The following is a 13253-nucleotide window of genomic DNA, read 5'->3' on the forward strand; positions in this document are numbered from 1 at the left end:
ACGTCAAAGAAATCTAAAAGCTATATTTACAATTTTAAGTTGTCGGTGTAAGGACTGCTACTCGTTTATGGAATGTAAAAAATATCACTTGTTTTACCCGCCATCTGTTTTCCTGCGTCCCTTATTTGTTTATAATTTCATTGTCGAATTTTAATTAAAAACACTGCATTGGAAAACTATACGCGATATAATATGAGTTAATTTGAATTGCCTTTATGATCGTAGAAAGGTTAATTATAATTTATAATTAGGTTACGTATAAAATAACCCTCGTTTCGAACAAACGATTTGTTCCGCAAAGATGATCATATACCGTCAAATATTAAATTGCTATTAATTAATTATCGCGATTGTATATACGCTGAATTTGGATATCTACTCTACCGAAATCGCGCGGGGCATCCTAATGAATGATTGTAATTGCCCAATAATAATATAGCAACATATTTCTTCATTAATACATGTTAATATATTCAGGTGGAAATATAGCGATCTGCACTAGTTAGTTTTACGCACAATGCGAAAGCGCATGGTAATCATTACAGTCAAATTATAATTGTTATGTTTGTACATAATTAATAATCTCTCAGTGATTTTCATAATAATCAGTACATTATAAAAATACGCGGCATACAATAATCTCGCGTGTGATTAATAATCGAAAAATGAAATTATTACATGGGATGTCGAACACGCGATAAAGAAAAAAAAATAATTGACGTTTTCCTCCGAGAGTTAGGTGTCGAGAATTTCAGGGAATTTCATTGACAATTGGTACGATCAGTACTATACTTCATTAAGGTAACGCGCAGCTAATATCCAGTGCAATTCGGCGAGAATTACAATTTGTAAACGTTTCCGGAAAAATCGTCGAGTTCTCTCTCAAACCGAAGGGAAGAAAGAAAACGGAACGTCGCTCTTTTCGAGTCGAGTCAAGTCTATCCATTTCCTTTTTTTCCCCGGTCCTTTCCCGCGCGGGGAATCGGGACCGATAGAAGGCAAAAAAGAGAAGAGGAGGAGGAAAAAATCGGATTGTCCGGTTTGTTGGACCGGCAGCGCTGACTCCGCAGGCTCAGCCAGTAATACATCAGAGGCTTACTAACCCCTCAAACGTAAAATACCCATCTAACCCACTCCCTCATCTCGCCGCTGCCTCCTCACCCTCCGCGGCGCTGGCTGGAATTCTTTCGTATATACATACATGTATATACACCATACACAACGTTGCATCCGTGGGTGTACCAGCACACGCTCTCGCAAATACGGGAGTTATGAGGGATCTCCTTCGCGCAGTGGAACGAGTCGTGCACGTCGCGGACGCGCCGCGCGTTTATGCGACGACCGGAATACACCCGGACGATAAGGGGCCAAGTTTTAAAAGTTTTTAATGCGCCGTCCCTGGTTGATGGCCCGATCTGTCCGCGTTACCCCGGGGCGTAAATCGCGGGAAACGTATCGCCGTATCCGACCGCGTTTGCCACTTTTGGAAACGGGATCGAGAGGAAAACGCGCGTGCGCCTGTACGCCGCGTTCGTACGACGAACCTATTCGCGAAATTACTGTACAAATTATTATTAAAATCTCTCGGAGAACAGAGAGATAATTTTACCTGCGTAAAACGGCTCTTAAACTTTATATTCCGCGTATAACCGCGCGGGAATTAACACAGATCCGGCGGTCGTTCCCCAATGAATTTCCTTCCATCTATCCAGATTTAGACTTTTGCGCGATTTTGCATATATTTCTAAATTCCGCGCAATACGATTTTTTTTGTTACTTAAATTTTAGGAACGGAATTAATTAAGTAATTTGTAGTGAAAAAAGTGCTGTGCAATTTTCAGAGCGGGACTCGGCGGAAACGCTCCGCCCACCGAGCGCTTAAGCTATCAAAGCGAAGTTGGAGCCCCGAAGCGATTTTCGGCGCAGCATTGGATAGAGGAAAACGAGGTTTACGCAGAACGGGTTGATGCATTTCCATTCGATGGCATCCCGCGATCTTACGGTACAAAAATATAATTAATTCCTGCTCGAAAGATACAAAGATATTCGATCGGATGGTAAAATACGATATGTAGCTTATTGACAGTCGTTACGTATTATTGACTGTTTCGAAATGAAACAAATAAATCCTCCGTTATTGCGTATATTTAAAATATCCCGGCGTTGATGATGAAATAAAATTACATCTAATCTAACTTTATCGGTTCGATATTTTTATTATTCGGTATCAGCGACCGCTCGCAAAAATCAACTAATCAGTTTTATGCCCCATCGGATATATATTTGTGTGACTTTTTATAACTCGGGGAAAAAAAACAGATTTGTCATACGAACACGCCAGCTCGCCCAACTATTTGTCTGCCTGTAACCAGCATGGTCGACGTAAACGTCAAGCAATTACGATAAAATACTACGTACGAAATAAAGCTGGAGAGTTAACGTCATCGTATACCATCGCCAAATATGGATATTTAATTGTTTTGCGATGGACGAGAGATTGTTTTTCAGATGCTCGCCGAACGATACGCGACGACAAAAATATTTTACATCGCTGCATGATTATACATGTCGCGAGCAAATTGTTCTGAAATTTTGTACATCAATCACCTGCGGTCAATTATAATTTTTCAATTAATTAATACAAATTCTATTTCAGCTTAAATTTTATATTAACGTTCTCGTTTCCTTTCTTTTTTCATCCCCTCCGTCTTTCTATTCTTAACATTTTATTCTTTTCTGCTCTTACATTATTTTCCACATTTTTTCCACAAATTTGTCGTGGTGCAACAACAATTGTACAATTGTTGCCATTTACGTTACTTTTCTATTCAGAATAACATACTTGTTTCTTTCTCTTTTTTTCTCTTTCTTCGTTTCTTTTCTGCGCCTCTTGCATCTTCATAGAGACGACGAAGTCGGTCTGCAGAAATGGAAAAAATATTAAAGAAAATGTCAGAATACACAAGCTCCCCTTTGTATTCTCGATAGCGTCGCCAACTAAGGAGACCAAAACGTATATGTATAGGATATGTGAGGGCTCGATTTCTAAAAGCGGATCCGTCGCAAATTCGTGAAGTGGACTACGTGAGGCACGTGTGCTCGCGTGTGCGTGGAATAAATTCACGGGCTCATTCACAGGCCCCGCCGCTGATGCTGCCGCTCCTTTCATCCCTCTCGTATTCCATCGCGGAATTAAGAGCCCGATGAAAAACGGTTCGAGATGCCGTCGCGTCGCGCTGAAGCGAAGCATTTCGACGAACGCGATCCACGACACGAGCTGCGAGGAAACGCGTGACATGCAAAGGAATGCGCCGGACACCGTTCCGAAAGTGATTGTACCCCTGAGGGACGGATGCGCATTACCGCTGCAAAGGGAGTTTGAAAGAAACCGTGCGCGCTTTATCGCCCCTGTATTTCTAAAGGCGCGCAGCTGCAAGTAGAATTGCCGGAGTCATGTCTTGAATTAGAAGCTCGCTTGGAACTCACACACACGTATATACATAATTCCACCTGCTGTCTCAATTTTTAGATGATACTTAGAAAATACGCGGATAAAAGTAAACTAGAAAAGAACTGTTACGTAAGAATTAGATAAAATTCAACTATTCAAGTGAGAAAGAAAAGAGAGAAAGGGGGAAAGCTTTCATAAAGGTCGAATACATTGCGATCGTAATTGACAAAAATTTGCTCGGAAGTCTGAAGTAAATCTTTTCGGAGCAATTCCTTTTTTGCTGCCAAACGCCGAGCCGAGATAAATCAAGACAAGAAGTTTAGAGATAAATTCTAGGCGATAGGAATCATACTCGATATTCTTAGTGCAATAAATAAGTAATCAGATTAAAAGTTTTCTTCATCCAGTATAGCGCGATCTCCAATAGCGAGTAAATCACGTGTTGGCAATTTGTCTTAATACAATATTGCAGGAGAGTAATATCATCGCGAGCGTGCTGCAGACATTTCGCAACGAGGAACGTATATATATAGAAAATAAGCTTTTCGATTAAATGTACATCACGATTTTGAAGGTTCCAAAAATGCATCATACACGTGTAATATTTTCTTTAAACTTTCGGATTAATTAATTTTATTCGAAAAAGAATATACCGGAAGAAGTTAAGTTTCGGAAATTGCGATGAAGCGTCTGCGTGACATTTGCGAAGGAAATTGCTGAGAGGCAGATTTACTTATATCTGCGCGAAAGATTTTTGCCAGCGTTTTTAAAATATTCAAGCGAGATCAAATCGCGTCAATACTGCCAACGTTTCACATTTATGTTGAATTTATCAGCGACGATTTTCGCATCGAAATTCTTATAAATACTCTCGTGAGATATTCTCGAGGCAAATCTACGAAAAAAAAATTGGAATTTCCGTCTGCAAAGTTTCCGTCGAGACTGCTCGTTCGAGATCAGTGCGTGCAAAGAAAGTACGCTGAAATCACTCGATATCCATAAAATATATCGTAAGCTAAGCGCGTCACCGGCCAATCTTCCTCGACACGGAGTTCTCGCGAAATTTTGCGGAAAGGTTTGAAAGCGGAGGGAAATCGACGGCACTTATGAGATAAATCCGTTGAAGCAGCCCGTCGTCGTCGTCGTCGTCTTTCCGCTCTCAAACGTCTTTTGTCTCCGGCGGCATTGATTGAAGTTTGTCTTCCGTCAGAGGAGATCGTCGCGCGCCACTTCCGTCGTCGGAGAGGCCGTTATTCTATTACGCGCGTCGCGTGTCAAGCGTCAAATAAAGGGTAAATAAAAAAAGAACGCGGATAAAGAAGGTGTCGAAGGGAGTCGAAAGAAAGAACGAGAGAGAGAGAGAGAGAGGGATGGGGTGCGGATGCGTTTTTGAAGCGACGACGCACCGGGAACAAGCTGGCATATGCCAATCTTTATAGAGAGGTGCGTCCCGACGAGAGAGAGAGAGAGAGAGAGAGAGAGAGAGAGAGAGAGAGAGAGAGAGAGAGAGAGAGAGAGAGAGAGAGAGAGAGAGAGAGAGAGAGAGAGAGAGAGAGAGAGAGAGAGAGAGACGCGCGCGACTTCGCACGATTTTGATTCGCAGGACGTCGCCGTCGCCATCCGCTCGCGAATGAAAACGGAAGCGCGGCGTACGGGGAATCGACAGCGGACTAATTGAAGTTTGCGTTTACCTGAAAGCACTCGCGTTTACAACGCCCGACAAAATTGAAACAAAACACAAATCGAATAATGACAAGTAAACAGCGCGCGAGAGCTGTTTGCGAAGCGCCGAAAAGCGTTTCGAAATGAATCGGCGAGGACGCGAGCGCCGCCGCGCCGTATTGGCGGGGACACTTTTCGGTTTCGAGCGAAACGCGCTTTTTAAATAAACTAATAAATATTTGTACTGTTGTAATTGCGAACGAAGCGCGTCGAGCGCGCGCGGCGCGCGACGTATTAGCGAGAAGCGCGACGTTCTACTGCACGTCGCATGCAATCCGACAGCCGATTACCAAACCGATATACGCGGACCGGCTGCGCCTGTGGTTGCAACCGGCCATTAAATCAAAAGCCATTAAACTAATCAACATTACTTTAGCACTTTAACGTTCCGCGCGCGTGCGTTCTGGTCACCGGGAATTTTCGGGCTACTCGAATTTTGTCATTTGTACATATACTTATCCCGATTGGAAGCGCCGTAATTTGTAAATTATTACGCCACGCACAGAGATCTTGTTATACGGACGTAATTATGCGTGAATTCGGATAGAACTGGAAACAGTACTTTATTATAATATTAAAAGGCACAAATGATTAGAAATCAACACATAAAAAAGGGATATAAAAGGATGCTCGTGTCGTAATCATTGATTACAATGCTAATTAATCACATTAGTTCTTGTCGCAATTCAAATCGAACGCGCATCCTATTTCTTCGAGTAAAAAAGTTGAGGAGTAAAATAAGAATTGTGATGCGAAGACTTAAGCCCGTATCGGACTACGGATCCTTATTGAGATTGGATTGAAATTTAATCAATTATAGAATAGAGAAAACTAATCTCAAGTTTAGTGAACTTTGCTCTGATTGGTCAATTATAATCCAATCTCAATCCCAATCCGTAGTTTGATATAGGCTTTACGGAGTTTCATGTCGACAGTCATATTGCAAAATTGTCACTTATATAATGTTATACGTTCAAACAACGACAAACGAATTAATTGCAATTGAATAATAACGATTTGAATTGCGTGTTGCGTTTTTACTTTTATCTTTTTGTTTACCTTATATATTTTCTTATGTATTTTAACTTATTACGCACTGAAGATGGTCTGATGACAGACTGAAACGTATATGTTAAAGTATCATTGTAATTAAAGATTACGACATGAATACTCTGTTGTGGCTCTATGCCCCTTTTTCTATGCGTTCAATACTTTATGTATCAAATAACACATTCGATTAAAAACCGCTAGTTCTAAATAAATCTCAACGCGCGCTACATTGCGGTGTAACAATTGCCGACAAGAAGCTAGTCACTCGATTTTCTAAGAGCTCGCACTTACGCCGTGAAAGCTTCCGCCTTTATCTATCCCATTTTTATCCTTCCAGTGAACTATCTTCGAGTCGCGTCAGCCGCGACGCTTGTAGTATTTATCAGAAATTGTTGCGACGGCGACATCACGAGGCTACGATCCCTCGGGCAAAATCCACTCTCGATAGTCCCGTGGAACATTTGGCGCTACCAGGGACAACAGCGCCGGTGCCAAAAAGATTGTAGAGCATAAAATTGTTTTACCACGAGAATGTCCGCGAGTGGCGTCGTGAAATGCAAGAATTAACAAGATTAAATTAAATGAACGTGTTATCATAAATATCGTATGACTTGCAAGGCTGCGTGTTTAATTTTACATTTTCAATTATTCAAACATGGCAGGTACACCTGCAGCCATTAATTATATAGTAGATCTGATAATGTTTTATTCGCGTTAGAAACTTTATTTATAATATGCAGGTGTGAGACATTATAATTACTTTAGCCATTAATTTCGGCCCCCGACTGGTTTCGTCCGTGATGCATAAATAGATGAAATATAAAATTGCACAGTATTCTCAGGCATGTTATTATTTTTTTTCAAGATTTCAGCAAATCTGTCCGAAAGATTCGTTCCGTATTGATTGTCTCTATTGAGACGACAATCCATATTTGTTTAAAATAAATTTTTTAACAAATTAGTGAATTAAAATGGTAAAATACTACTTTTTATGCGGCATTTGTCTTGAGAGAATATTTAGTGAGAACAGGTAAGAACCGGAGGATTAACTTTGATTATGAACGGGCAGGTTGTGGATAATTAATTCACACTCAAGCCAGTATCGCTATTTCTAGATAATCGCTCAGGACAGGTGCCACTACGAAATACCTGTTGACATCGCGTCCAAGTCGATAAAACTCCCAACCGCTCACACTCTGAGTCATAAAGGTTGAGCGCGTGCTACGAATTTAGGGACTTCATGTGTATCGCACGGTAAATAGCGCCTTGGTAAACTCTACGAAGTTATCTCGCATCCTCAACCTTCTCTCTCTATCCTCGTTCCTATCTCTCCTTCTCTTCTGTCAGATACCTCCGCAATGACCCTCTACTTATTTACTCTCTCTCTTTCTCGTGAACACGGAAGCCGATAACGGGAAGGAACGCCGGCGGACGAGTAATACGGTATTCACGGCCATTATTATTTTTGCAAGTTATCTCGGCTCGGCCTCTTCCTATCTTTCGTTCCACCGTGGTACACGCGCGTCACACCTCCCGCCTGACCCCTCAGTTCTCTCTCTCTCAATCACGTTTCTTTTCTATTTTTTACTCGGATGATTTCTTTTCACGTCGTCTCTAGCGTATTTCTTTAAATACCTCTTTTGAGTCTTTTGAGCAGTTTGGAGCAGTTCGGCTTGACGTAAATTCGTTAAAAATACTTGCGCGAGAAACAAATTTTTTTCACATTCTGACTGACGAGGCTTATTATATACCTCCTATAGAATTATTTACTGCCTTGCGAGTCCTTGAACCTTTAATTCGCTAATTCTTTGATTCTCCCCCCTCCCCATTAATTTTGTAAAGTTAGATGGCACGCAGCTTCGTCAGTTGTAATTTAAATAAAAAATTCTGAAGATCATATCACAGATAGTGATTTTTATCGCAAAGAATAAAACGATACAAAGGGCTGAGAGACCGTCCGTCGAAATCTGCGCGCCGTCGACAAACGCAACACACGCTTGTACACTATATTGAATTACTACATTTTACGAACCATAGCATAGCGGACGGTAATTGGACCGGACGTTACACTATTTGACGCTGGTTACTGTCATATTTCGTCGCAACGCGAATGGACGGCCGGCTACGCGCGCTACTCCCCATTAAATCCCACCGTGAACGCGCATATCGTCCGCGAGATTTTTCCGCCCCAGCGTCAAATAGAAGTGGCAGAAAATGATGGAATAACGGAAATAACGACTAAGTTCTCAACTAATTATTCGTCAGCCCTTTCACTCCCACGTTTTTTCCATCGCGTTCGCTGGTTCTGCCTGTCTTTTTCTTCCTATTCTCCCCTCCCCCTCCCTCTTTCTCTCACTCTTTTCGCCATTTCTCTCCCTCTTTCTCTCTTTTTTTTTTGCATTCTGTCGGCCTGTTTGGCGTTTTTGTATTCCGCGCACCCGATCTGTCCGTCCGGTTCCACGAGGAAAGATCGGACATGCTATTTTTACTCGTTATTTTTGTTCACATGCTGGACACCGATAGCGTACGTACGCCCGCCGCGTTTGCGTTAATTGAGCTCTTTTTGACGTGCCTGCCAAGTAAATTGGCCGTGCGTTCGTGCAACGTACGCGCGCGGCGTTGAGATTCGACGAAACAATCATATTCGAGACACCGCGCCGCTCCGAGCCGCGCAACATTCGCTAAGAGAAAACGGATCTATTGATCCACATCGAGCGCATATTTTTCAATCAGAATCCAAACACGACCGTTTTGTATCTTAAAAGTTAAAACCTATGCTAGTGTTGCCTTGTAAAATTTTTCAACATTGAATATTTTATTTCTCTTAGTTTTATAAAGAGAACGAACAATTAACGTAAAACTTATTGGAAATAGAAAACTTGTACACACAGAAGTGTGTACACTATTAAAAGATGAAATTTAAATCAATACTTTGAGTCAAATAATATTTTGTTATTTTTAGTTAATTATAGTTATTTACAGTTACCGTTATAGTATTTAGTTATTTATAGTTACCGTTTGTTGCCAAAATTTATTATTTTAACAAAAAACAGTATTATTTTACCTTTATTGGTTTAATTAAACTAACATTTTTTAGTTAAATTAACAATATATCGAGTAGGAGAGAGAGAGAGAGAGAGTAATGGCAACATATAGAATAATTAAAAATTGAGTGTAATTTGACACTGCGAATTTAACAGTGTAATTCGATGAAAGACATAAGTACTTTACTATCTAAAATTTCTAATAATCCTAAAGACTAAAAAAAATTAAAATTTTAATCGTGTAAATGAATTTAAATAATCTATAGTAATGAGAAAAAAAAGACAATTCGTTCTCCAGCTTAGACATTTGATAGTATCGAATAATTACTTATTTCTACATCCAGTCATCATACTATCCAGCAAGTAAGAAAAAATTTCTCCTGCGTCATGTCAAAGGAACACAATAAAATTACGTACCGAGACAGGCTGCCACAGAAATCCGTGAAAGGTCAGACATTATCCCGAAACGTGCAGCCGGGCTGCATTTGCCTGCGCTCGTTGTTGGATTAGCACTTAAGGGATTAGGACATTTTCTTCACCGCGTTTATATCCTGCCACGTACCGCGGACGTCGGTCGAGGAGAGTCAGTCACGTGGCCGTACGTGCACGAGAGCGGTCGAGAAGCCACCCCCCTCTCCCCCCCTTCATGCCTGCCGAGGGCGCGGGTCTTAGAGGTAAGTATTCCGGCATGTTTAGTATTCCAGCGCCATTTGATTCCTCGGCTTCGGTACGTGGGCCGCATTGTTTTCGAGTCTGACATCTCACTAAGGCGAATAAGGAGGGTCGAGTTTCGTGGGAATTCGCACAAGGAATATTATCGTAGCGTGCGGCCACCCTGCCAGCCAACTCTTTCCGTCTTCCTCTGTCTCCCTCCTTTCTCACTTTCGACCCCCCTTCCTCTCTCTCTCTCTCTTTCTCTCTCTCTCTCTCTCTCTCTCTCTCTCTCTCTCTCTCTCTCTCGTGCATCACGAAGGCTTTATCTTGTTTGCCTTACGGTCATTCTTGTTACTTTACGTTCCCGCTATCGACATTATTTTAATTGCTCGCCGATTTTATATATATCGAAGTTGGCTTGATGCATAAGTAATGGTGGCTTTCGTGCATGCACCGAGTTTTGAACAGCTCTCACGTGAACCCAACATTTTGTAAGATTTCTATACGTTAACACTTTTATGCGTTAAACAGTTTTATATTACTATTATTTTATTTTTAATTAACCCTTGCCGCAATTTTCATTTAGAATTTTAGGGGAAAAAAACGAATCGTGCGGTGGCAGACCGCGTGTTCCATTAAATTAAATAAATCGATAAAATCCTCCGCATGAGCCTCGTTGAAAGGCAGAATGTTAATTAGCCGTGTAACTCTTCATTACGGGTAGTATCTCATTACTTACGTATCGATCCAATAGTTAAATAGACAATGGCACGATTGCGGGAGACTGATACTAGTGCAGTCTCAAGTAGCGATCAGCTCTCGCAATAGAGGAATCCTTTGTGATTTATTGAGGGATACGATTGTCGAGTGCGCTAGAATGAAACTCGACAACTGCTCGCGCAATATATGGAGTCGCATTGCTGTCTAAAAGTGCGTGAACTTTAGTGGATGGACGAGATTATCGCCGGAAACGTTTGTCACTGACTTATACACAAACTTATATCTATTTTAAATATAACCCTTTTAGCAGAACTCTAAAATTCAGAGTTAAAATTCGATTCCTCTGTCAAATCTGTTTCGTGACTAATTCAGCTAAATTCATTACCGTGACGTTTCTCTCTCCCTCTCTCTCTCTCTATATATATATATATATATATATTTCATTTTTCGCTTACAGGAAATCGTTATACGGAAAGCAAATTATGAATTATCTTGCCGTTATTTATTAATTTCGATTTGGGATAAATCACATTTTTAATTGAGACTTTAATAAAGGAATAGTTTCAAAAGTCTGCTTCTAATTGTTGACGTAATCAGTACAGAAACCTGAGATTACTATTCTCCCTACTTTGCCATGCCGCGACCCATTAGATGCCCTTTCGCACCGTGCACTGTCAGCATTCATTATATTAATTCTAGGAATGTATGAGGACCATCTCGACAAGACATTAGTACAAACCAGGCATGAAAACCGCGAATACTAAATCTTACCGCGTACCTACGTCCCATCTTTCCGCAGCCTCCCCTTCTCCCCCCTTCGTCCCCTTACGTAAACCGCAATTCCCGCATTGTAACTACGGAGAACATGCACACACATACACATCTAATTTATGTATCCTATCGAGGTACAACACTGATGCACACGAACACGTATGCACGTGCATGAACTTCGCGCCACGGCTGGTTTTGCTCGTAAACTCGTCGCGCTGATCTCGGTTCGATGATCTTGCGATCGCCTCCGTTTCTGGGTCCTCTCGTTTGCTGATTCAGCGCAAGATTGACTCTTCCACGCGATCCAATTCTACATAACGATATCTTTTAATCTTCGATACGCGTTTTCCCCCGGATCTGCCCGTTCTGTTCCCTGGTATATAACGAACGGCCGGAATTATATATCGCACGCTAAAAGACGGCGCGCGATCGAAAGGAGAGCACGCCGGGGATATAACGATCGTGAGAGCAATCGCAATTGTCGCGCCGTGCGATTTATATACGGCGCACCTATCCCTGAACAATTTCATCGTTATCGTCTTCCGCGCCTCGGCGTCGATATCGGCGAAATAATCCGATATCGCGTGTGAAAGTTGCGGAAAGTGGTAAACATGTTTTTCTATTTGGCCATCTTTCATCGGAAGAATCGGCGTCGCGCCGGGAAAGGACTCGCGCGCGAGTTTTCCTTTGCGGAGGAAAATCTCGAAAACACGTTTCTCTTTCACCTTACTTATTGACGTAAACATGCTTAGCGCGTTGGCCCAATCTCCGAAATATCTTTCGAACGGCGAAACCGATGGCGACTTTTCTGCGAATGAAAATGTTTGCGCGTCGAAACCCCCGCGCCACTTTTTCGACGACCATACACACGTAAATAACAATAAAGTGGATATAAACAACGGGAGGTCGGGGAGAAACGGGCGCCGATCCACTTGGAAAGTTTATATCGCGCTTTATAATGGCGAATATGCCAAATCTCGCGTCGCGATCCGTAGTTCGCTCGCGGCAGTCCCGAGTCCTTCGACGCGCAAAACTTTCGCGGAAACTTCGCTCGCTGTCCGAGTCTCACAAACTGTTTTCGACCTCGACACCGAACCCCGCAAACGGAAACGGCCGCAGGGGGAAGAGGAGAAATATTCGCCGTCGTGTACGGAGCGCGGGGCGCGAACGAGAAAGCATCGAACGCGGACCCGCGAGTGAACGCGGTCACGTACACGGAATATTTCCTTTCGGCGGTGTAGAAATTCGGGTAAACAGATTCTTTCGACGAAATTCACGATCGATAGACGCAAGGCAGGTCGCACCCTTCGACCCCGATCCCGAAACTGTCGCCTAGCGAGGGTGACGCGGAACGAGGATGATATTATCTTTCAGCGCATATAGAGGAGAAGCTGGAAATAAATAATACTTGTCGTCCCCTATAAATCATGCAGGAGATTGACACATGTTTAAATTTGTTTCTTAAGATCATTAATAATGGATTAAATATTGTTGTAAATAACGGGGATGAGACAAAAATAAACAGGCATTAATATCAATGATCGGTTTAAAACTTTCAAATATTAATAAAATGAAATGATATATAAATGGACGCGGTGGAAAGAATTTTAATTACGAGTTGTAAAAATGAAAGGGAAGAAAGGTAAGAAAGGATGGGAGGAACATCTGTATGTTCATATAATCCACGTTATTATGCTATCATATCATATGTAAAATACCGTAAATAATTAAAGTTTTGATAATAAATAATAAGATGGATCGTGATATCTCGTGCTCTTTTCAGGTGACTTCGTTTCAAAAACTTTCAATGCTATAAATTTCATCTTTCCTCCTTTTCTTCT

At 41.7% G+C, this 13253-nt stretch overlaps 1 protein-coding gene across 5 annotated transcripts in view; it reads left to right on the forward strand.

Annotated features, from left to right (window-relative positions):
* Positions 1-13253, forward strand: part of LOC143901149 (uncharacterized) — a 97370-nt gene that overhangs the window by 42526 nt on the left and 41591 nt on the right. The window contains exon 6 of one of the 5 annotated variants that reach the window (XR_013258001.1): positions 6561-6931. The exons of 2 other annotated variants lie outside the window; for them this stretch is intronic. Coding sequence is in view for 1 of the 3 variants with exons in the window: in XM_077413183.1 (XP_077269309.1) it covers positions 1842-1882 (41 nt within the window). In the remaining 2 variants the exon portion in view is untranslated. Of the gene's footprint in view, positions 1-1841; positions 2839-6560; positions 6932-13253 lie in introns of those variants that run through there. 2 more of the 5 variants (XR_013258003.1, XM_077413183.1) reach the window with 2 other exon arrangements.

Source organism: Temnothorax americanus, unplaced genomic scaffold (genome assembly GCF_048541705.1).
Source record: "Temnothorax americanus isolate GAGA-0224 unplaced genomic scaffold, ASM4854170v1 Scaffold32, whole genome shotgun sequence".
Taxonomy (NCBI): domain Eukaryota; kingdom Metazoa; phylum Arthropoda; class Insecta; order Hymenoptera; family Formicidae; genus Temnothorax; species Temnothorax americanus.